The sequence below is a fragment of the Chroicocephalus ridibundus genome, chromosome Z, assembly GCF_963924245.1.
Source record: "Chroicocephalus ridibundus chromosome Z, bChrRid1.1, whole genome shotgun sequence".
NCBI lineage: Eukaryota > Metazoa > Chordata > Aves > Charadriiformes > Laridae > Chroicocephalus > Chroicocephalus ridibundus.
The window spans coordinates 32,588,839-32,614,377 of record NC_086316.1 but is presented as its reverse complement, the minus strand read 5'-3'; the positions used below and the strand labels follow the sequence as shown (position 1 = coordinate 32,614,377).

General features: G+C 42.9%; 1 protein-coding gene across 8 annotated transcripts in view; it reads right to left on the bottom strand.

The window, feature by feature from the left end:
- Nucleotides 1-25,539, bottom strand: part of NRG1 (neuregulin 1) — a 477,064-nt gene that overhangs the window by 151,957 nt on the left and 299,568 nt on the right. For 6 of the 8 annotated variants that reach the window (XM_063319577.1, XM_063319571.1, XM_063319573.1 and 3 more), the window contains exon 2: nt 2,886-3,063. The exons of the other annotated variants lie outside the window; for them this stretch is intronic. In XM_063319577.1, the coding sequence (XP_063175647.1) occupies nt 2,886-3,040 (155 nt within the window). In that variant the 5' untranslated portion in view covers nt 3,041-3,063. The remainder of the gene's footprint in view (nt 1-2,885; nt 3,064-25,539) is intronic. 8 annotated transcript variants of the gene reach the window in all.

Sequence of the window (25,539 nt, the reverse complement as noted above, 5' to 3'; positions counted from 1 at the left end):
TCTAAACTTTTAACAAACTAGGAAGACACAGTCAGTATCTGCCCCACTCCTGCAAATCTTTTGAACCAGTAGTATTCACATTGGCCAAATGCACCCACTAAACACCAAGCTGTAGTATTATCTTTTCTATGTCTACTCCAGGTGCCAAGCTAAGGTCTTAATTTTCAATTTCTGAGCTAGACACTTCATCTAGATATTCATTCTGCCAGATATTTTTGCAATTTGTTAAAAAAACTAAAGCTAAATATCCAGAACTCGGAAACATTCATTTTTGCCCCACAATGCAGAGGTTTTATTCTGCCATCACATAATGAGAAAGGTGATTTCTTGCAAAATATGACGTTACCAAAAGTCACTTCTGGTCAGTGGGCACTACTTACAAACTTTGTGAGTTTTTTATAAATATGTAGAAAGTTTTATTCTCAAGTGTTTGCATTGAAGGAGTCAATAAGACTGTGGTAGCCTGCATCCTAATGGTTCTTCAGAAACATAGCCTACTTTTTATGGAGCTGCTTGACCTTTAAAATAGACAATAATCCCAGACAGATCAACAACTACTCCAGCTTAGCTGATGTTTCCCACACTTGGTAATAGTAAAAAATTCACACTAAAAGGCTTGTTGCAACAATACGGCAGCATACAAATATGACAAATATTTATCGATGTGCTGTCATGAAAAAAACACAGAAAATAAGTGGGGAAAAACCTCCTTGATCATTGATATTCCTTTCATTTGCAATTGATCTTTTTAATATGGGTTTGTTTACTGTAATCTGCATATCTTTTTATACACTCATTTGCACTGCATTTTCCCCCATTTTACTTTAGCTTTAAAACACTTGCCTGTTCCACTTTTTATCAAAAGAAAATCTATCTCGTCTTAAGCTATTCACATCTACTCAGTCCTGGAAGCATACATAAACAGCAAAAGAAGAATTGGTTTAGTCCCCAAAACGAAAATCTCAAAGTAGAAAGACAAGGAAAATCCTTCAGATGTCAGCAGACATCCCTTGTCTTTCCCCTCTACTTTACATCTAGTGACTTTCACTTCTCTAACTGGAAGGGCTTCTCTGTTCCACACTGATATGTTTTAAAACTGAAAATAGAAGAGAGAAATTCCAACAATGAGTGGTACCCTTGTGGCTGGGGTAGCGCACAGAAGTGTGAAATACAGGTCAAAGCATTCATTCTGCCCACTTACGGTGGGGGAATAGGACTTTGGATTTCCATTTTCCAGAAAAAAAAATATTTTTTTTCATTATCTTTTGGGCAATTTTAAACATGTTTTGGCACATCAACCTGAAAAATAGTCTCACACGTTCCACATGCATGCTCTAATCAATAGCTACTAGCTAGTTTCCCTTCTGCCAGCTCCTCAAAGTTTCGTGAGGAACAAAAAAAAAAAAAGAAAGAAGGAAGCTGGCAGAAGGTGGTTAGTGATTCAATGCTGAACCGACAAAACCCAGCCCCAGAAGGTGAAATCCTGGCTCCAGTGAGTTTGGTCAATCAGTATCAGCCAAAATGTAAGAGGAGAAAACACTGTTTGCCCCTCACAGGCAGCACTGTGTTGCTGGGGAAGCTGAGGGCCAGGCTCTGACTTGAACATTTTCCTTACAGAATAGACTGAAAATACAACTCTGACGGAGACATATGGCCCTGCAAATGGGTCCAGACAATTTGCCAGGCTATCTGCCACCTGGAACAGCTCCATTTTGCAAATGCTGGAAGGAGACATCACAGGTTCCTTCTTGCCGTCTGTGCGACCGTGGCACCAGGGTTGCAGCGATGCTGCTCTGCACCCCTCCTTCCCTCACCTTGTGCCCCAGGCTGGGGTACAAGAAACTGCAAGGGAGCGTGGGATGCCTGGTTTTCAACCTGAATAACTCTGAAAAGTCAAGCGCCTGTTTGATTTTGGCTGCTGTTTTGCCTAATGAGATGAGACCTGACAAAAAGTGTGGGGGCACTTGACACCCTGGAAGAAAAAATCTCTTGCAGAGCCCATGCCAAATCGTGTGTCTTGTACGAAGGGAAGGTATGGCCCAGTGCAGCAGACAGCAGCCCTGCCTACTGAAAGCAGAAGTGAGAGTTGAAGGGCTGTTTTCAAACAGATTTTCATAGCTTCCTCTGACAGACGAGTGGCCACAGTCAAAACTTTTTAACCTAAACAACAAAGTAGAGGTCAAACAGCAAAAGCCTTCTCCTGCCTCAATGCAGAAAATACATTTTGTAACTTCTTCTCTTCCCTGCACAAACAAGGCACCATACCATCTTTTGGCACTGGTCATCAGTCACATGTAGGGGACACTTTTCCCCAGTCAGGAGGATGCGAGTTGCAGGCTTTGCTACTCATCTGACATCTGCTAGACCCATGCCGTGTTCTGCATGCATGGGAATGCCTCTGGTAAAGGACTACTGCAAGCTTGCATAAGACATTCGAAGATAACGCAGACAGCATTCAGACCCTTTTAAAGACTAGATTGCTTGCAAAGCAAATCTCAAAAATATTTCCAAATCTGCATTGCTTTGATGATTTTAAATGTTCTTGGATTTTAGACAATAAGCATAAGGTACCTCTGTTCTTGTCAGTAGTTTAAAAATGGCCTGTCTCCAAGGTTTACTGGTTAAAATTATAGCCTTTGGCTATAAGAAAATAAATAGAAATTGAAAAGGGAAAATTATTTATGAAATATTTATACCATACTACCACTTCATCCATACAGTCAAGAAAAATAACATCAGTGTCTGTTTCCTTAAATGTTCTTCCTCCATAACTCACAGCTTTTAGCTTTGTGATACTGCAATTAACAACCTCAATACTTGTGTTCTGGTGAACAGCTCTCCCCATCCCTCCCAACCCAGCTTGTGAGATATGTCTCTGTACTTACTTTTGTTTTTTGGGGATCTTGATATTTTCAGGCCTGTTTTTTTTGGTTATTTCCTTTCCATTCTTTAACCATTTGAATCTGAGCGCAGGGTACTCTGAAGTGGTTTCACACCTTAGCACTAGCTTCTGGCCCACAGTAGCCTCTTGGTTTTTCATTTCCTTCAATTTGGGAGGCACCGCTAAAGAAATAAAAGAACGTGCTGGTGATTAGGCCATCCTCAGAAGGGAAAACAGTGCTAACAGCGAGCAAAACCCCAGCAAGACTAGCAATGCTTCTACACCAAAATCTGTAAAATAAGGTTACTTATCATCCCTAAAGCATAAAGGCGCACTTAATTGACAGCCTTGTTTGGCCCTTTGGAGTCCTCCTACATGGGTCTTACAACCTGCAAGCCATATGCAGCCTTAGTGAGAACTAAAGTGCTGCTTCTGAATACAGTATGAAGCACTAACAACACTTAATTGATCGTGAGCACCTAGATGCATGACAGCACGCTGAAGCAGGCAGCCTTGGTAGGTAACAGAGAAAGGGAGGATGTCTTGCTGCTTTGTTTATTTCGACTGTTATGAGTCAGGGGCTATCCAAAGGCTCCAGGTGCAACTGATGTGACAGAGAGCTAAAAGCATAAATATAAGTTTGACAGCTTCCCTAATCTGAGGGAAAGACTTTTGCTCCAGCCAAACATTATAACCCACATTATACACCTACCTCAAACCTCAGCTTGGCCATATCCTTTCCCTGAGGCAAGAGACAATGGGCTTGGAAGCCCATCAAGAGAATCAATATCAATTAAGGGTATTTTGGACCCAGAAGGGGACACTGCATTGAAAAGGCTCGGCCAATGGCTCCCACACACTGAAGGGCTCCAGCTGACGCATCTCAGTTTCTACTGCATTGTAGCAATACTGTTTCTTGTGTCAGTAAATCTCAAACCATTCAGGGCTTTCTAAGTTAAATAATACTCCACAACCAGTACTGATCTTTGAGCACAGGCTTCACGAGAAGATGTGGTCCCTCTGTGAGACACTATCCTTCATTTTACCCTGTGGGCTAGCTGCAAACCAGCCTTTATCATGCTCTGGTATTGAGGTAAAACACCTAGTTTAACCTTACTTCCTCTGGGGCTTAAGATAACACTTTTACTATACAACCGCGGAGAGCTAATATGGGGAGCTACAGCTGGTCAGCTGATGGGTGATAGCTTGTGAGTCCATTCTGGCTCAGCTGCACCCTGTTGTTGTTGGTCTGTACCTCTGGGGAGGCAGTGTCCCCTTGCAGCACCTCTAGATGCAGTGTGTTTTGTTTTTTTGACCAAATGATTCTCCACGACATGCTGATTAGGAGTGTTCATTGGGACACCAACAAGTCTCCAATACGGTACTGTACAAGAAAATGTTTTAACAAACTGGAACATGCTTGATTACATTTTGGTATCTGTTGCTTGTGGTTTTGTGGAGACTTGCTGACGTCAATTGCCCTTAATTATTATTTCAATCACACAAAAACCGCGCAGCACCACCATGGCCATAATTATGAGAAGCGTGTACAAAGAACTGGATACACACATGCCCAATAAGCAGTTGCCTGTTGCAGACAGCAGCATGGCCTGTCCCATACACAAGACAACCGTCTCGATCCCGGGAAAGCCCATGGAAACCAAGGAAAGCCTGATTCCCCTGGAAACTGAGCCCAGAGCAGAGCAGCATAAGCAACGGTGGTTGGGAAAAAGTGGTCTGCAGTGAGTGAGCAAATGAGGTGGAACCTGCTGGGCCACCAGGAGAAGACGGAGTAATTCAATAATTAAAAAACTCCTGATTAAGAGGAAGGCAACAACTTTTTCCCTGTATCTCTGCTGGTGCAGAAAACAAGTCCCTTGCAGGAAGTTTAAGGCTAGACATCAGCAAAACATCTAAGAGGGAGACCTTCTCTGTGGAGGGCATCAACCAAGGTTTTACACAATGGGTCGGCACATGTGTCAGGGTAGCACTGGGATGGGTCAGGTTAGGCCCCGGACTTCATGACCAGAAAGAAATCTCCCCCAGAATGTCTTCTTACATGTTGGTTTCCATTTTCCAACCCCCAAAGGATAATTTTGGAAATTTCAGTACGTTCCAAAAACACTACCAAAACAATTTTTGCTTTCTGCAAAACAAATGCCCACACACCATTCTGAAACCAATATGTTTAAATATATGCACTTTTTTGAGTATGTGTGTATTTTTATATATACATACATTTACATAAGCACACACGTGTAAATATTCAGGCATTTAACCAAAAGAGAGAAGGAATTTTTGAAAAATACCAATCTTTACATTTTCCAGCAAAAATAATTAGCATTAATTAACAGTGCCTTACTACTGAGGTTTGTACTGATAGTTTCATTCTGCCATTAAAGAGTTAAGGTTACAGTATTGGTCACTACGTAAGAAAAGGAGCTGCAGAGGTGTGAAATAAAAAGGCAGTATTCCTTACTTTAATATATTTCACTTATTATAGTCTTAGTCCATTTTGTGCATAAATTAAGAGAATAGCCACAATTGCAAAATCAAAATTTCTGTGCTTAAGACTTCAACTTGTTATTGATTTTCTTGTCAACATAGCACTGTGAAACCGGGAATAAAAGGGAGATGCCATTTTGTTCCTGAATTTTATTTTAATTCGGTATTATCTGCTCAAAATGACTTGCAGATTTTTTCCTCCATCAGAACTGTCAATGAAAAAAAAAAAGTGTTAAATTAATATGCTCAACTCTTGCCATAATTCAGGAGTTACCAGGAAACATAAAAGAGGATTTAATCAATGGCAGTGACCCTCACTAATTCACAGTAACTCGCTGTCCAAGCATGCAGGCTCTCCAGGGAAAGCAGTAAAAGCTGTTCACAGACATGACAGAAAAGAGATTGTTTCTCCTTTTTTCTTTTCTCCTTTTCATTTACACTATGTTTGTTTCCTTTCAGCTGCAGTTTTGCAAGAGCTAATCAGACCTGCCAGGCATATGAGAAATCTCGTGCTGATAAAACTACAGCATTATGTGCTTGGATTGAGATCAGCTACAGCTTCCACTGGTGCAAGAGGCAGTTGACTTTCAACACTGTGTCTGTGCCAGTTTCTCCAGCGCTGGTAAGACAGGACCTTGTCTGAGGGTTAAAAACGATTTTAAAGGAGGCAGAAATGCTTATAACGATAACCAGACATTGTCCTCCCCCGACACCTCCCTCCCCGCTTGCCTCTCTGCCTCTTCCCCCTTTGTCCCCGCGGCATCTCCTGCCAGCTTGGCTCCTTTCCACTGCTTCTCCACTGGGCCTGTCATGCAGCACCGCTCCCGCCGCCGGCAGGAACGAGGGAGAAAGGGCAAGGAAAACACTTTCTGCACGGGTGGAGGTTAAGGTGCCACGCAGGACAGGATGACTTAGTCGGACAGTACCGTGAAAACGGAAGCGTTTCCTGCGGGTCAGGTTTTGGGCAGCGCTGGTGTGAGCAGCTCCGGGCTGGCGGCAGCAGAGCCCTCACACGTGCCACCCGTCACAGAATGACAAGGGCCAGGTAGCAAAGAAAACAGACACATCCTGAAGAGAAACAGCGGAAACTAAGCGTGGAAGCACCCCAAAAGTGTCGCTGCTTGAATGAAAGGTGCCGTGGATCCACTTTAACTGTATTCCTTGTGCTGAAACCCAGTAGGGCCTCACATTTTAGGAGTCAATTAGACACACAAAAAAGCACTCACGTTTAACCCCAAGTTTTTCACGCTCCCCAGTCAGGACCTCTCTCTCTGACCCAGAGACCTCCCCTGGTTTGACAGGCTTTCTAAGAAAGCAACAGGGACGACAACAGCGAGAGAGGGCTGTCACGCTGTGACAAGCCCTCACAAAGCAGCGCAGCACTTGTGTCAGCGTTAAGTCCTGCACTGTTGGAAGGGTTTACCAGGCAAAAGCATGCAAGGTGTTAGATCTCTGCTTATTAAGATGGCTTGAGTATCTGTCATTTTGTTAGCAATTTTTTCAGGAATGTACATCTGCCAGCCTGCATAATAGCATTGCAGATAAGGAACACACATTTCCATATTCCCTCTGCTTAAAAGACTCACTGATAACGTACGACTGGAGATAACTTCTTCTCTCTAGGCTTTGGTGAGTTTGGCAAAGCGCAGCAATCTCCTCACCCTCAGTGTTTGATTGTATAGTTAATCTGCATGGAAGCTCAACACACTGAACAAATTAAACAGGAAACCTGCAAAATATTATCACACAACTGCACGCTTTCAGCTGAAATTCCATGAGTGGCTGGGTTGTTTCCCCCCCTCCCCCTTTTCTTTTCCTAGGAAGGCAAAAAGCCTTTTAAGAGTCTGAGCACGGGAATGTATTAAGCATGCTTGCCAGTAGGCACATGTGCACAGTGTGCTGTGCAAAATTGTGACCAAAAGCTTGGTGAGTGGTAATAGAAGCCACAAGAATAACACCCATTGCCTTGGCCTCAGACTTGCTTTTTTGTAGCATAACGCTCAAGGCAGGGCAGTAATGTAAGACAAATTATATTATTTCCAAAAAGCCTTCTCCCCTTGCATATGAGATTGTAATCAAGTTCTGGTTTATCATCAGCAGGCCAGATTTTCTAAAGCCTTTGGTATAAAACATATAAGCTACACTTTAAAATGTATACCGCTCCTGCTTAGACAACTGAAAAAACAAACGCAAATTCTGTTTTTTTTCTGTTCGTTTTGATCCTCCTATTATTCTCTCAGACATTTGGATCCTGAACACTTTTCAAAATCTGGCTATTTCCTTCTAACATGCTGAGTCTCTGCCCAGATTACCTACATGATAAAACGTTGCGGGTAATGATCAGAGATAATCCCACACAATCAACTCTCCAAAATACCAGAGTAACTGATCACGAGCTGAGAGATTGGAAAACCAAACAAATCATTTAGCTAGTTACATGTGAATTTCTCAGTGCTGAACTCTTTTGAAAATACTGCCAGATGCATTTCAGCTTCTGTGTCTTGGTATGATTTGAATACTTACATCTGTGTAGAAGAGCAAAAGGAAAACCGCAAGCCTGACATTTGTCTTGAGCACTACATGTAAAACCAAGATCCACAGAATCTCATTCTTCTAGTGATGTTAAAAGGACATTTTTGCAGTAATTTTAGAAGTTGTAAAGGCCAAAAGAAAGGGGAATTCCACAGGAGTGTCTTGCAGCATGGTCAAGAGCCAAGAAATGTAGCAATAAAGAGGGATAGAGCACTACAGCCATGTTCTTTGAACACTGGATGAGCGAGGAACCAGCAAATGCCACTATAAATCAGACTAACTACTCCCAAAAGCTAATCACAAAGCCAACTGCAACTCTAATTACCCCGACCAGGAGCTGCTCATCTCATGCTGTGGAGCGTTTGAGTCTAAACTCAGTGAGCCTGACAGGTTTAGGTATGACGGTGCTGAATTCTCACCGGGTCCTTTCAAAGTAATGGTGCATCCAACAAACTCATAGATCTCCACCTAAAGTATTTGTTTATTCGAGGTGAGATGCTTTCAAGTACATGGTATTTCATGCCAGTGTTCATGGATACTTACCCCTAGCAATGAAGCTGCTCTCTGAGCTTGCTTTCTTTTCATTTTCCCTGTCAGAAGCCCAGTAAACCCTTCCAATGAGAGTATCATGGGCCAACTCATAACATAACCTTGGGAAGGCAGGATTTTCAATAGAACACTAAAGATAGACATATGGAAGAAGTACTGTGCGAACGGTAAGGTCTCACTACTCCCCCCTCCACTCTACAAGTGAAAAGCATCTCCAGCAGAGCCAGAAAAAGGACAGTAGTGGCAAACCAGTATGTCTAGAAGTATCATGTCCACAAGGGAAAGCCTGAGAGTGCCCATTTATTCAGTGTAACAAGATAATGCCAGGCAGTCCAGTCTCCTGCAGTCACTCAGGATATCAGTTTCGGAGCTTAGACCTCCTCAGAGACAGGGAACTGCATTCAAAGAGAGTAAAATGTAGATTTCACAAGAGAAGCTGGGTGTGAGCAAGCGTCTAACCTAAAGATTACAATTTAAAGGTCAGCACTTAATTTGTTTACTGATGATCATGTCTGCAGGAACACACCGCCTGATTGCATTAAATGCTCTCTCCTCTGGTTCACAATGTTTCAGCTGACTCCAACTGGCTGCATCCCTGATAAACTTTGATGATCCTGTTAGACACTGTCAATATAAAAACTTGATCATATAGACTGCAAATGTGGGGACAGCGTAAATAAATATACTTGCTATCCAATAAGCGATTCAGGGACAACTGCTCATAAAGTCGATATAAGAATCTACAGGTCCATATTTCACATACCTAAGTATATAAAGGTAGACTCCAGAATCTTTATTTGAGAACTAAACTGAAAGCAATCCAAATGCACAGAAATGCTATGCAAGCATAAATCCTGTGGACTTCAAGGGGACTTGCAATACTCAGTGCTTTTTTTTTTTTTTACACGAAGCCACTTCTGATTTAGAAGCTGAATTTCAAGACTTCACATTAAAAAGTCTGTGTTCCTTGAAGTCAGGTGGGGGGAGGAAGCACAGCTTGCTGCATCATACATATGTCTCTTTCTCTTCTTTGCTTTCCAGTGTATTTTCATCACTAATCTCTATCTTTGCTTGAAAAAAGGCATGCAGGAAGTCACCAAATAGAGATTAGTGCAGCTGAGAAAACCACCACAGCAAAGGCTGTGACTGCACTGTTAACTTGGATGGGTCTCAGATTATGCCTTATAGCCAGACTTGGAAGATTCACCAGGTCACTGGGCTGAGGCACACAAAACTTAAACTTTGGTTCTCAGCTGTGGTACTGGTGTAGACACGTTGGTGTGCCCTAAGATCATCAATATGATAGAAAATATGATAGCATTAAGACAAATGGAGGAAAAAAAGACAAGGAAGGAAAGATGTGCAATGCAACAATATTCTCCTTTGGTATAATTCCAGAGGTTATTCCTCTGGATTACTAATGAAAATCCAGTTCTTAAGTAATTCTCTTTTTTTCTCTTTTTGGCAGAATTGGTTTTTTTTTTTTTAATAGCTTCCTTAAAGCTTTAGCCTTTCAATCTGAGGGCTCAAAAGTGCTGCAGCCATTTCCTTCTCTCCTTCTGGAAGCCTTGAAAGAAAGCATAACACCACACATCCATTGACATTACCACCCCACTTTAATGTGCCTGGTTAGAGATATTCCTAATTAAGCATGCCAAATTGTCCCTACTCCCAATGAGAGCTCAGTCAAGTACATATAGAAGCAACAATCTGCCAGATTAGTGCACGATGCAGAATTTAAATGATATCAGACAATGGTGCAGTCACAGGGTTCACATAAATTTCCCTAATATTAAAACAATTTTTCATGTTGAACAGGAAAACCCAAAGGACCTGCTGCCCACATGGGTGCCTTATTAACAAATGAAAACAACACAGGGAAAAGGGAGTGTCATGACAGGTGAAGTTCAACGGAAATGGTGGTCAGAAGATGATTCCCGGACTGTGGGATGCAGGGTACCTCAACAAGAGACCACTAACCACCTCATCCTGCATGGGTTCACAGAGCTTGAGTCACTGCCACTACTACAAGGATATCTGAGTAATCTGAGTTTGGGGATATAACCACTGGAAAGAATAATTAGTGAGTACACAGAAAGACCTCAAATGGGATTTACCAAAATCCTTTCCAAAAGTCACGAACAATCTCCCTCTCACAAAGTTCACACAGAGGCCACCCACAAAGTAGATGACAAAATTTCTGGGCATCCCCAGGCACAATTGCCAGTTTTGGGGGTTCATTTGTCCACTAATGTTCCTCCTGACAAAGAACCACTCACCCATGTGGAAATATTGAAGTGGGAAGGTGGAAAAACTGAACCTGTCTGATGGCGTGTTTGACATGAACAGAAATAAAATCAAAATGTAGAAATGAATTTGAAGAAACAAGATTAATTGGAGCATCAAAAGTAAGAAGTTGCTGTTGCATTACAGGTTGCATAAAATATTCACAGCATTGTGAAGAACTTTGAAACATTGATTTGCTAATGCACAATTCAAACTTAGCACTATGGGTATTGGCTCCTCATTTGCCACTTTCCTTCCCCTCCTCTCCTTTAAATCTGTGATGGTCAGCTCCTAGCAATACTCTTTTTCTGAAATTTATGTGGGTGTTCAGCACAGGCTGTGAAACATCTGTGTGCTCAAAGACTGCATGGAGGACACCTGTGGAAGGCAAGGACAGCCTTTCCACTGCAACCCAAAAGTGGAATCTGTCCATACCCCAACTTAACCAGAGCTGCTTCTGAAGCTTTTCTTAGTCATTTTCTTCTGGTGCTGATTACAGATGGAGCAGAGCATGTGCCAGCCCCATCCCAGCTGCTCAACACCAAAAAGAGCAATCCACCTGCCCCTGCCTGCCAGAATCTCCACCAGGTACAAAATGTCAGAGCTATTGCTGGTGGTGTGTGCTGTGCCTCTGCTCCTAAGTCAATTCGGAAGATGACTGCTTTAATATCTACATGCTAAGGGGAAAATCAACGTGGTCTGACAGTGCCAAAAGGGTGCCACTCCAACAACGAAAGGATGTGCCTTTCCTCAGGGACAGAGCACAAGTAGTCCTGGCCCCTTCAGTTGACTGAGGTGGCCATCCCTTGAAAACATCTGTTAGCAAAATCTTCCTTTTTTTTAACTAGAAGGTATGCAAACAGTTTAGCCAATGAGACCGAAAGCCACTCGACTCATTTCAGGAACTGAGGATCTGGATACACCTGGGCATTACGTGCATGCCCAGCTCAGCAAAAATATAAACATGGCACAATATTATGGACTTGCACAGTGTGCAGAGAGGATCTCATCATATACCCTTCAGTATAATTTCCTTCCAACATATACAAAACCCCACATTTATAGTCGCAACTATGGCAAAACAAAAAAGGCAACTGCAGTGAAAAGGAAATGTTTATGTCACACTTGTTTGAAAATGTGTGCAGGCTGTCTTCAGAGAAATGAAAAATTAAACAAAATTCTTAAGAATAAATACTGCTAAATACCTGCAATCAGGAACAGTTCGCGAAAAGACCTAATTAGAACCATCTCCCCTGGTTAAATTATTATACAAGATTAGACATCCTTTTAAAGGTCAACCTCCAAAAATCCATAACCACATGATCAGTAAAGTGTGCAGAAACACGCCACGGTCCAGCAACCACTGGAGGAGAGACAGGAACACTTTATGCAACTCTGAAATGGTTTCCGGACTGTAAGCAAAAGTTTAAAAATTATGTAGGAAAAATTACAAGGCTTTTAAAAAATATATTCCAGGTCAACCATAAATTGTGTAATTGCATACCAGGAAACCTGTGTGAATGCTAAGTGGTGGGCCACACAGGAGTGTGACCATCACAAAAACACAGGACACTGTAAAACAGATCTCAAAGTGAAACAGAACTCCAGGCCATCAAGTCCAGCCTGGAGCTCCTGGTCCGTAATGATCAAGCCCATCCTGCTACGTGTTTATGTAACCTTTTGTCAAAATCCCCCAATGGCCTTAAAATCTGTGACTATGTGAAAAAGACTATAACATGCATTAAACAGTTAGTAATTATTTAACATCCTACATACCTAACCCCTGTGATTGTGGCTATCAGTATCTATTGTTGGGCATGAATTATGGTTTTTATTGTAGGAAGGTGATATTCTTTACGTAGAAGCCACAGGCAGACCTTCTAGATCCATTCAAATCTATAAAGTACAGTAAGTAATGTGCATAATTTACCAAAGCTTATGCCCCAATCTAGGCTCTTCATTAACAGAACAGAGACCATACTGTAAAGTTTAGCTAAAAAGGAGTTGGGAGAATAAACCCCACATAAGTTCTGAACAGGCTGCCAGTAAAGAGAATAAAGACATGGTAAATCAAGTAAACCTCCCTTCCCCCACTTCTTCTTTTAAACTTGCAAATGGTTTTTGTGTGTCACAGTTTTGGATAAAATCACAGCCTGAAAATTAATTATATCAAGTGTGCAAGTATCCAGGGCTTTATTTGCTATACGATAAGAACTGAAGGCCCAGCACAGTACTAAGGTAAAATTCAGGCCCTGTGAAAATAAAATGCTTTGTCATTGATTCGATACAGTTAGACTTTCACCCCAGAAGACAGGGAAATGTGCCACAGTCTTTCTAAGGGGATAAAATAAAGTACAGACCTTGTCTATATCCAAATTTGCAGATTTTTAAGTAAAGCATAAATCAATTTTATTTAAACCAATGCAAAGCCTCAGCATGAACACACTTAAACTGATTTAAAGCTGATTTATGATTAAACTCACATTAAAATCAATTCCTTAACAAATTAAGTTGAATCAATAAACTTCTGGATTAAATTAGTCCTAACAGGTCTTTCTAGAGGCAATGTTCCCTCTGCTTCAGTTGAATTGATTTAAGAAACCTAACTTTAATGACAGTGACTTTGTGTGTTAACACTCATACATGTTATTATGCATTCATCATTCAGGGTAGAAAAACATCAATGTGATTATAGAGCTCTGCACAAAAGGACTAATCAGACCAATGTCCCATCCCTTTGGTAGTCTCCTTTTTGTTTCATTCTCAAGGATAATAGCCTTGTGAGTAACAGCTTTATTTTGTCACTACTGAGCTGGAGATTTCTGCATATCATCTACTGTGATCTATCTGTTCCATGCAATTTCTCATAAAAGTTTCAGTTTGTTGTTATTTCTGCAAGAGGAAATTCTTCCTTTGCTTTTAATTCCCAGCCAGGATACTGACTTCAATCATGAAATCACCTAGACAGTATACATATAGCATCCAGCATAAAATGTGTTACTCTGCTGCTGAGAAATTACTGAAGAGCATTAGTAGAATGACTGCAAGCCAATCTGCAGCAAAGCTGTTTCCACCAGAGTCCCACCAGACCTCAAACCAGCTCTGTTCACCTTTGGACATCTGAGCTGCAAGGAAGGCAGCAACCTACGCACTCCTTACTGTGCCAACAGAGGCAAAATCTCATGCGGGAGTACCCTGAGACAAATACCCAGAAAAAAACCCAGGTGAGGGAAATCAAGAAGGTTCCCACACACACAAGTTGGTGTCATACTGCGGCAGCCCAGCAGATTGCTCATCTGTTTCTTGCAGAGCTAGAATTAAAATAAAGGCTCCAGCCTCAACACATGTGGCCACTGTGCCTCTCTGAAGCATTTTGAAGTGAATAACGGCAAAATCTGTTAGTGGAGGCTGCTGCTCCTTGACAGACATGGGAGGGATGTTTCCCCAAGCAATAAGATGAGATTGAAGTAGGAAACCACAACCAAGTCTCCCTTTAGAGAGTGTCTGTATAATGCTCAAATTCTTACGTGTTGTCACTTTTTTCTTACTTTTAGTAGTCTTCACAAAAAAGCAGTCTTTCATGAACCAAACAAAACCACATTATCCTAAATAGATGGTATCATGTCAAGTTCCAATCTGGATTTTCATTGAAAATAGCACGTAATAGGCAGAATGCATAACTTTCTCCCTAACTGTGCTGAACCCTAGGGGGTTGCCAGTCATCTCTTTTGTCCAGATTCTCTAGAAGGCATGAGAAAGAAACTCATATTACATGAATAAATCAAACATAAAAGCTTGATCCTAAAAAAGGTTTGGGAAAACAAGGGTTTACAATGGAAACTGTTGTGCAACTCCAGCAGCAGAACTGGCAGCTGTATCAGGTTTTCTTTAAGGCTCAGCCCTGCAAGGTGGCAAAAGTGCAGAGAACAGGGTTGTCTCACAAGAAGTCCAGTGGCAGGCAGGATTTATTTCCTGGTGATAAGCAAAAAGATGAGTCTGCTATTTACCTACAATGATGTAGCCACACCATCTGGCTCTTCTACCTTATTTTTTTACCTCTGACTTTTCTCTCACAGATTATTTCACTACTGCTGCCATCATGAAGCAACGTGCATACCTCTGCTTAGGAATGTGCATTTATTCTCTCTCGTCATGAGCTGGGTGACGGTGGGAAGTCCATCCAGCAGACCAAGGACCCTCTCTTGCATCTCACAACGTTCCCCTGTGTTTGGGTGTCACAACCACCAAAACATTCCCCTACTAATTACAGTCTGGGATTCTACCTCCATACTGGGGAGATGGTATAACTGTGTGGAGACCCGGTAACACAGGGGCTGAAAAACCCTGTGACAAATAGACAAAGAAAAGATACACCAATGCCTCTTCCTGATGGACTGGAACCTGCTTTCAGCCATGTGTCCTAACATTTCAGTACTTCCTTCTGCAAAATTTGTCCTATATTAGTAAGTACTTAATAACGAAAGCTATGCAAATGCAAGGCATGAAAGATTGATGGAGGAAGCCAAGAAATAACTGCAACAGTATGAGAAAAGGATGTTAAGAAGAATGAACATAAGGGATGATTTCACCGCATCTGCTGAAATTTAATATCCTGAGTCCCCCTTCTGGCTGCAAAGGGAATTTAACGTAGGAAGCAACCGAGCAGGACACCATTGTTGCTAAAAGAAATTGAGACAGTCAAGCCAGAAAAGTGCTCTGTAGATTATAAGGATACTGTTTGCCCAGTATTACCTCATTCTGAATCTCTGTCCATCTACTGAGAGATGCCATAAAACCCAAAATGGCTGAATAAAGTAATATTAATAAAGACCAACAGTATCATTATACTCAATGTCTACTGTATTTTTACTTTTCAACCACTGTTTATGCAAAGAATTTAAGGCACGCTTTGGCCTTTGGAAGTCGTTATTTCCAGGTGTGATCTTGGTTTTGCAGAGTATTTTTTCTCATGAGCTTCATGAATTTCCAGTAGTACACGAACAGACCAAGGACTAAACAAAACCAGTATCAGAATAGCATCTTCCCAGAGCCTCCAGAACAATCAAGCTATTTGTCATGGAGGGAGAGGAAGTGAGCACACACTGTGTGTTCAGGGACGTGTGAAAGGGACCAAAGGCCATTCTCATTAATAGATCTGACATGAGTTGGGAGTGCATAGAGGAGGGTCAAAATCCAGCAAAACAACAACAAACCGATCATCTCTGCTGGCAGTGTGGCACCTCTATCTGCAACCTTCACAGACCTGCCCAGGGTTGACTGAATGTGCACCAGACGCAGTGTCTGATCATGGAAGTCCAAGTTCCCATGCCAAGAAAGGCAAAAAGCTCCAGGAACAGGTGCCCTTCTCCTTGCAGTCTCTTCATCCCAGTCCTTCTGAGAAAAAAATTATGAACTTTTTTGTTTCTCAGTATTTCTCAGTCCTCATGAGATGGAATTGTTTTGATAGTAGTGAGAGGTTTGACAGCTGTTGATCCCCATGGCTTGCTTCCTCAATCTTAAACATAATTTAAATAATCAGAGGAAGAACTGACCTAAACAGAAGGTTTTAATCATTTTTTTCCTTTCTGTACCCCATTCTTTCCCCAAAAGGAAAAAAAAAGAGAAAAATTTTCACTGGTTGATAATGATTATGATGCTCTTATTTGTTATTAAGCATAGCCATTATTCTCAATTTGGTAACTCAGTTTTCCAAGCTCTGAGGATATGCTGTCTCTGCCCTCCATTTATTTAGACAACTGTATTACTGGATATACACATAACCACACTATAAATTCTTAGATGTTTTTAATGCTGGAAAATAGTCCATTATCTGATGTATCTGTTATCTGACATTATTCTGCATAGAGATTAAAACACAGAAAAAGTGAATTTTGACAGGACCTGCATTAGCTGCTAGACACACAGGAGAGGAAAGAAGCAGAAATTTTATTAAAACATGTTTTGAAGTTGCAATCAACAGGCTCACTAAGAAGAAAGCACTAGAAGTGACTTTATGAGTCACATTTGAGCAAGGTCATCACATCCTTAAAAAAGGAGAGACATCTCAGTTTTAGACTTAGATTGGGAGAGAAAAATGCAGACTTTTGCTGTTTAAAATCTTATTCAGCAACTGCATTTTGAAAAAATTGGTCATCATGTTGAAATAGATGAAAAATATTTTAAAAACCCCAACTTTTCTCAATCAGCAAAGCAGACAAGCCTAGAATTCAAAAAAGATCTCAGACAACTGACATTTCTACACTTTGAGCTTTTCATATGGTGAAGCTGGTTCATGGGATGTGAATTTACAGAGCTTTAGTTATTTTACAGTCAGTCACCTCAGGCATTAAATTTATACTGACTGGAGTGGCTTACTGCATTTAAAACTAGAGGATCGTTTTAGAAACCGCTAAAATGGTTGGTCCTTCACCCCTGATAACAAGTCCAAGCGAATCAGAGAGGTACAGAAAGCCATTGTCAGCGAACACCGCGCAGGCAGTCTGCCTTGCAGAATGCTTGTACTGTATCCCTTCTTATGAGGCATGATGTGAAATATTGCAAAACTGGATGGCTAGGCAGAGAGCTGTCCATAGGGACTAGAATTCAAGAAAATCACTCTAAGGCAGGCACATGGGATGCAGGAGGACAATAAAGCTCAGGAAAAAAAGACTTCGCCCTTAATATAAGCCACGGTGGACTTGTGATGGGGATAGCTGCACAGGGAACGTTTGGGATAGAAACAGAGAACAAGGAAGAAAAACGCTTCAGAAACTGTCAAAATCAGCATAGTTTGCTCCCCAATCGCCAAGATTCACTTACACACAGACCCAAAAGACATGGCAAATACTGTGTAATGTGACTGCTCAACTCTCCCACACACCCCTAGGGCAAAAGGATTCTTGGCAGAAGTAAAGCAAGCTGGTGCATCCAGGTTTTGGCCATTTTCCTTGCAAACTGTTGCTTGACCTTCGGCAATGTTTTCGCACAGCCTAGCTTAAAGCATTCCTCTTCCACTCCTGACACAAAGGGCCAGCCTCTGTACACCCCGTGGTGAGGGGTCCGGACAAGCCCCTTTGTACCCCAGGTGCTGATGCAACGGGTGAGTGTGGCACGGAGCAGACTGATGCACGGGGGACAGGGGACATGCATGAGGAGTTAATTACAATTCACTGAAGGCATGCATTCCTCCTGCGTTAGGTAAATCCAATAAAACATCAAAGAGGACATATCCCTTCCGAACTCGGGTGGCTTTGGTTTAATTCACTCCCAAAGCAGATTCAACTCTCATTTACATCAATTCATGGGATACCCATACCCATCAAAACAGTTCATCTCTGAGCAGTAACATCCACTCCAGGGCTTCCCACAGTTGAACTAATTCACTTTAAATGTTAATATTTGAGTGCCTTGCCTAGGCCAGCTGTAGGACCGATCACCTAGAGGGTTTGGGCAAAGCAACCACTGGGCTGTAAATTCACAGTTTAGCTGTCTAATTTATTCTTGTAGATGTGCCTTTGTTTCGACATAAAAGCCTTACCAACTAAATCCCCCTCCCTCTCAAATGTTTATGCAAAGTTGCCGTGGTTCTGCTGTCATCCATGACATCCCACAAGGGTTCTGGCTCCCAGCTCTAAAACAATTAGTCTGGGGAAATTAAACAGTGCTTTCTGTGCACCTGTGGCTGGCTGTGCTCCCGTGCCTGACAGCAGCGCCTCTCCCACACCAAGGCACACAGGCGGCTAGCATGGCTCCCGGGGCCGTCGTGCCCGCCCTGCACCCTCCCAAAAAGCTGTCAGGGGGAAACGGTGCTGTTTCTCGTGAAGCTGAATGTAACCACTGGTTTGGCAAAGAAGCTGCTCATGAGGGTCTCTGCTTAGAAGATTTATATTTTAAACAGGCAACAGCTAATATCAAGGGGGAACAGATACATTACCAGCAAGTCATTTCCAAGCAGCTAATAACTGTTTCCCTACCCACCAGATCCTAGGATGCATTTTCAGGTTTAAACATAACGTATACATTGTAAATAGCGGAAACATCTGGGGTTTATTATAACACCACTTTGCTAGCCTTGGGCATTGTACAACTCCCACAGGCCACGGTTCACCCTTGACCTGCCAAACACGATTACTGTACTCAGGCAACTTCCCCTGCTCCACAGCTGCTCGCCCTCCCCTCCCCTCCGTCAATACTCATTACCGCTATCATTACGGCTACCATCCTAGAGCGGCCAGTCAAAAACTTGGGTTGCCATGGTCACTGCATAGAAACAGCGTGGCTGTGCAGGCGGGGAAAAGATGATGAGGATGGCCAGTGAAGTCATTTTGCCTGCTGACCTCGGGGGAAGTAGGGCTGCACGACGCCATCTGCTTCGGCAGCCTTTTGCCTCCCCCCCCGCAAAGCCACCTTCTTTCTCCGTCCCCCTCATCCCAACCTCATTGTGGGTTTGTCACGCCTCAGTTTCCCCTCTTTCCCAGTTTCCAGTCTCCCACTGAGCCAAAAGTGACCCCGTCTCTCTCCGTGACTCCTCCTGCACCCTCATCTCCCAGCCATGTCTTTCTTCCCAAGCTCTCTGCACCCGCCCTCCTCCTTTTCTTGCTCTCCACCAAGGACCTCAATTCCCAGTGCTTGATGTTCAGCCCCACAAATCCCAGTCCTATCCCCCCCACCTTTTCCACCATTTCTCCCCTCCTCTTGAACATGGTCCCTAGCTGACTTCTTCCTGCCTCTGTGTCACACCTCGTGTAATGCCACAACAGCACTGTGCTGTGCTGGGGCTGGGGGCTCTCTTCTTTCCCCTGGAGATTCAGCTGCAATTAGAGACTTATCCCAGGATAAGCAGCAAGGGGAAGAGGGGGCATTTTAGGGCTGTTGACACAAAACTCCAAACCTTTAAACAAATTCAAAGTGTGAATATAAGTGCTTCAGTTACTATGATGGGGACACACCTTCAGAAATAAAGTGATCTTAATTCTGGCTGATCTAGAGCTAGGTAAAAAATCAAGCAGTGATCCAGTATGGCTTAATGTATGCAGTTTAAAAGCTTGTTTGGATAAGCCTTCCAAGGTGTCCCTGCATAAACAGGCCACCGACCACAGGCTCTTGCCTTCCAAGCATGCATAACCAGTGCCTACCTCCAGCTGAACCCCCCTGCTGATTGCCTGAACAAGTGGCTAGGAGACCAGTCCTCAACACCACTGTTCAGAAACATAGCAGAAAGAAAATACAGCCTGTGCTTCCAGCAGCTCTGACCACCTGAGAACCAGAAGCAGACCCAGCAGCCTCCCAGCCAAGTCACAGCCAGCTGCACCTCTGCTTACAGCTCACAGGAGTGTTACGCCTTTCCTACAAACCCTCTGTTACAGGAAGCCTCCCCAAGAGGTAACAACCATTCCAGCAGCAGTACATCCATTTGCAGAGTGCCATCAAAGCTGCTTTGCCACCCCTCCTTGGTTAAAGCCTATCGATCAATGCTATATCCACCCTGGCCCTGGAACACAGGGTTCAAGTGCTGATTACAGTACCGGGGCAGTACCCCTACTCTCTCCCTTCCCTGCAAAGTAAAGACAAATTTCTGAAAATAAACATCTGAAATGTATTGCCTTTTTAAAGTTTTATTACTTAGTAGCCTGTGTTAGAAAAAATGATATGTAGCATTGTATTTTTTTTTTTTTTAATTTGTTAAATTCAATCTACTGATCAATTTAAACATCATCCTGGAATTATGCTATGGTAAAACAAATGCACATTTAAAGAATAAGTGGAATTGATTCTTTTCTGGAGTAAAAGGCCTTACTAAATGAGGTATTTAAATATAACCCCCAATCCCTCTCTGAAGAAGCACCTGGTAATTCACTTTTTGGATCAAATTGCAACTCCACAAAAACTTTATGACCTCATGTGGTCTTTCCACCCCCGCATTCCTCCCTAGAAACATTATATACAGCATGCTCCAGGCAAGAGGGTTTGTTAGAAATGTGGATGGTGCTGCTGGGGGAAGAGATGTAGCAGACACTGGGACAACAACAGAACACTAAGAGACAACAACATTAAGAAATGGGCAGCTGCATAAGGAAGGACTCCCTGAGATGCTGATACATTCATTCCTGGTCAAGTGCATATCCTCCACTCCTGCTTGAAAAATCCTCCACACCCAATATTTTCCTTTGTCAAACAGGCCCACATGCCCATCCTTCACGCCATCCTCAAGCATATTTCAGCAGCCATAAAAATTACCATCCTGTTCAGACTAAAAGCTGGTCTAGCTGAATATCCCATCTGCAGCCGTGGCTGATGGTGGGTGACATGTAAAAGAGACAAGAAAAAAAACAATCTTAAATCATTGTCTGTGATGCCCTTGGCCATGGTGAAGTCCTTCAGGTCAGTGAGCTACAGAAGAAGGTACCGCTGGGTCAGGTGAGATGCTTGGGAGCCTTCGTGCTGTGAAGCTGATGCACAAGCTGCCTCTTGCTCCTCTGGTGGGGCTTGGACGTGGTGAGGAAACTTGGCTGGCTCCAAGGAGGGATCTGGCTCCAGTGAGGTGACACTTTCCACTGGTGCAGAGATGGCAACCCTCAGGCATTGTTACTGGACCCACACATACCCTGCTCGGTCAGGAGAAGGATGTGCAAATACTGTGAGCGTAATGCTCGTATGTTTTTTATCTTATTTTTCCCTGTCTATAGAGCCAGCAGTCGCCATGGTTTTGTGAATGGAAACAGCCTGACAACAACCTCCAGTTCTAAATACCCCAAGCTGTTGCTTTTCCCTCAACTTCGAAGTAATATATAGCTCTTATTTGTGCCTGGATTCTTTGTGATTGATCGGAAATAAACTGGATTTTGCCGTGAAACTGATAGCGAGAAGCATCATGAAACGTGCCATGAAACAAGGCAATCCTGAGGACACTTGGTATTTCTTTAACTTGTCAAGGGGGTTGTTAACGAACTGCAGCTTTAAAAAAAATAATCAAAGGGAGCTCACTATTCTGGACATTTCAACACTTCCCTGCTGTGAGCCATGGTGGGGAGATTTCTGCTTTTCCACGAAGAGTTTGGTTCCCAACGCTATCAAAAGAATATGCATTTGTTCCTCTCTAAAACATTAATGTGGAATTGAAAGGGTTATTTGGGAAAATGCACTGCTTTCTCACAGTGGCTTTCAGTTCTATTCTCTAAGGACAGCAGTGTTTTCCAAATTTGTGCCATCCAGCTGTTGGCACATTTCACAGGACCACTCCCCAAGGGGGTCTCTCCAGGAGCTCCAGCATTTTTATGGAACCACGAATTAAAAATGGCTTAGAAAAGAAGCCTTTTCTTTTCTTGACACTTCCCAGTGGAGAAATTCTCTGATGTAATATAAGTCTAGGAGGTCTTGAACACTTAAAAGTTAACTCCTCTCTTGCTGCAGTTGTGATGGACCAGAGCGTATGTGTGCACAAATCTGCATGTATGTTTGCACTAATACTGCTCTTGGATGACTCTAGGAAAAAAGAGTTTGCCTTCTCTTTCCAAAAGCTAATTAGATGAAAGTAGAATAAGAAGCAGCTATCACTTTCCCGACGTAAAGAGGGTAAGATGAGAAAGATGCCGAAACACCTGCAAATGTACCAGCACCTGATTTCACAGGTCAGCTGAGTTAACTATTAACCTCGGCAGCAAACATTAGATATTTAATTTAATTATCTTTCTCTCCCTGCCATCTCTAGGCCAGCAGACATGACACAGTGCATAATTTCAAATATTCTTCCAAATATTATTTTTGCAGGACAGAAGTCCATTTGTTATTCTCGGTCTAAATAGTTTGCTGTGTCATTAATTGCATTTTCACTTGGCTCTTTTAGGACTTGCCGAAGGACATCCAAGATCACCTGCTCACGGTTTAAACTACATGAGTACCCATGTAGGCTAAGACAAGAGCAAACCTAACCATAGGCATGATATCTTCGCCTTGCACACAGTCCCAGCTAGTTCCATTTACCGGAGTGCTTAGGCAAGTGCTCAAGTCTGCAAATAGTCCCGGTGATGTTCAAGGAGTTTCATGCATTCCTGACAGGTCAGCTTGCTTGTAAGTAAGCTGGAAGATGCGGTTCCTTTCAGGGCCGAACTCTGCACAGAACAGGGAGATACGTAGACTTGGTGACCCCAGAATTTCCTCTAATGGGTAGGAGGGACTGGATCCACTGTTCTGTCTATGAGCTAAAGTCCCCTCTCAACTACACAAGTGATTTTGCTACAGCTGACATACAGTCTTTGTCTTCCTCATGGCTTTTTTCCCCAAGTCTTCTTCCTATGGGGATCTGTCTCAAAATCACCAACAGCAACCTTTATTCTTCCCTGTCCTGTGTGTGCGGGTTCCTGGGACACATTTAGGGAAAACTGCCTACATGGAAGCAAGTTTGTTCTTTGCCACTTATGCACACAGTATAAGGGCCCTCCAAAGTAGACTTGGTTTTTTACAGTTCAGAAATAGATGGAAACACTGACAGTGGACTGCCTCAATATTCTTCTTATGATGCCACCAGACAGCACCAGGACACCAGGACACACACCTCCTGGCACTGTGAGAAGGAAAGCAGCACTTCAAACTAAGTATGGGTATAAATCAGAGCAATTTCTGGGCTACTTCATGGTGGAGACAGCAGAGCATGAGCAGCTTCCCTGCTAAAGTACTGAGTAGTCTTTGGTGCTGGAGGGAGTCTGGTGAAAATTTATGGTTTGGCATCCCCATGTCTAAGCATCTTCGAAAAGTATGCAGGGGCCATATACTGTGCATACACTTGCAGAAGACAAGACTCCCAAACACTTTTTGTTTATGAAAGCATTTGAAAAGCTTGAAAAATTAAGTTTATTTCACATGTCCTCCTGCCATTTCATCTCATTGACATGCCATTTCCCTCTTGCCAGTGCCATGGGAGTGCCTTCTGGCAAGCTTACTGTGGCAGCCAGCACTCAGCACAACTCATCACAGGAGCAGAGTCTGACCTTTTGAGAAATAAAAGGGAAACAGACACCAAAGACTCAAACTACAGACCCTGGAGAGAAAAAGAGCTACCTAGACCATCAAAGCTTAGTTCAGTTTTGATGGCACTTATATACAAAGTCAACTTAAGGGAAAGCCACGGAAGCCTAGAGTGAACCATGAGAAGCATTTAAAAACCCACCCTGGGACAGCCATCCTCAGCGGCCTTGGAATCTCTCTTCAGCACCTCCCCTCAAGAGGAAGCAATGTGACTGGCAGCAGCTGTGCAATTATTTCCCTGCCTTTAAAATAAAATGCCTAGATGAAGCTACTGGTCTCTCAACAGTTCTTAGAAATTATCTTCCCTCCCTCGCTTTTTCTTGTGGACAGCATCCCCTCAGTTTCACTTTCGTTGACAATTAGTTTCTTTTCCCTGTAGATCATTTTGTCATCCACCACTCGCACTTAGCCTTTTGCATATTTGCAGCACCTTCTCACATGCCATGCAAAAGATGCCTAGGAAAAAATCACATTTAAATCAAAATATATCAACAGAAAAAAAGATGAGGCCAAGACTCCTGGAATCTACAATGTTAAGCCTGGCAATAACTTGCTCAGAAGGTTGGGCTAGAAGCCTGGCACACAGCAAAAACCTCACCCCGTAATTTCTGCATTCATCCCATAGCTTTTGGTTGAACTATAGCATATCTTTGAAAAAGGATACCAACCCTCACCTCAGATGCTGTGAGTGACAGAAATCCTCCACACGCTCAGGCAAGTCCTTCCTCTGCGTAATTGCCTTCACTTAAAATCAGTGCCTTTTAACTAACCCCACCAGTGCACTGACAGCTCCGTTCATCCTCTAGAGCTCCCATGGAAAATACACTCTTTACAGCATGCTTTATACTTCTGCATTTCCAGTCCCCCTTTCCAAGAACAGGTCCAACTAGCATCTTTCATGTTTTCAGGTTCACTCTTCAAAAGCCTGGCTAACTTCTCCAAAAGTAACTTCTCTTGAGATAATCAGGACACTGCTGTAAAGCTGGTATCGTTTACTGCAGAAATACAGAAGAGGGCAGAAACAAGAGGGAGGCACTGGCTACCAGTTACTGGCCAGCTTTTACAGGTCATATTGTTTGCACTGGAGGAAGAAAGCTCTGCCTGGGAAGTTTCTCCTCTGTTCTTGCAATGGGACATGCTGCCCTTGGAATCAGGCTGCTAGAAGATTTTTCTAATACCACCTTGTGTCTGAGAGACCCTTAAATCCTTCAAGTGACACCCCCTAAACATGCAGGTCTGGCACAGTGGCACAACTGACATCTTCTTTGATGCACTTCATCCCCATATCCTCCCTGTGGAAACAGCTCCTGCCACAGAGCTGGCTGCACAGGACCAGTGGGCAATGTGCACGCTGCCTAAAAAGACATCCCATCTTTCTGCCCTCTCTGCAACAGACATATGAACAATGCACCGTGCCCTCCAGCAAACCCATTTTCACAGAGGGAAAGGAATCTTTTTGCACACCAAAAAAAAGGGCAAGAGACAGGCTTGTGTTACCTATATGTTATTCTTATCTCTAGGATGGACATATATCAGGAAACAGGGTAGTTTGAAGAAAGAGGTTAGACTGTGAGTCAGGAGATTTAGTTTCTGTGCTGGGATCAGACTCTGATCTGGTATGACCTTGAACATGCATAGACTGTAGACTCCTAGGCAATAGGAGCTTGCTCTCAGGCTCAGCTTGTTCCACAGAGGGGAATTTGAAGGATACAGGTTTCAGGTAGACCTCAAAGGACTATGACGATACAAACAATGCCGGTTTATTT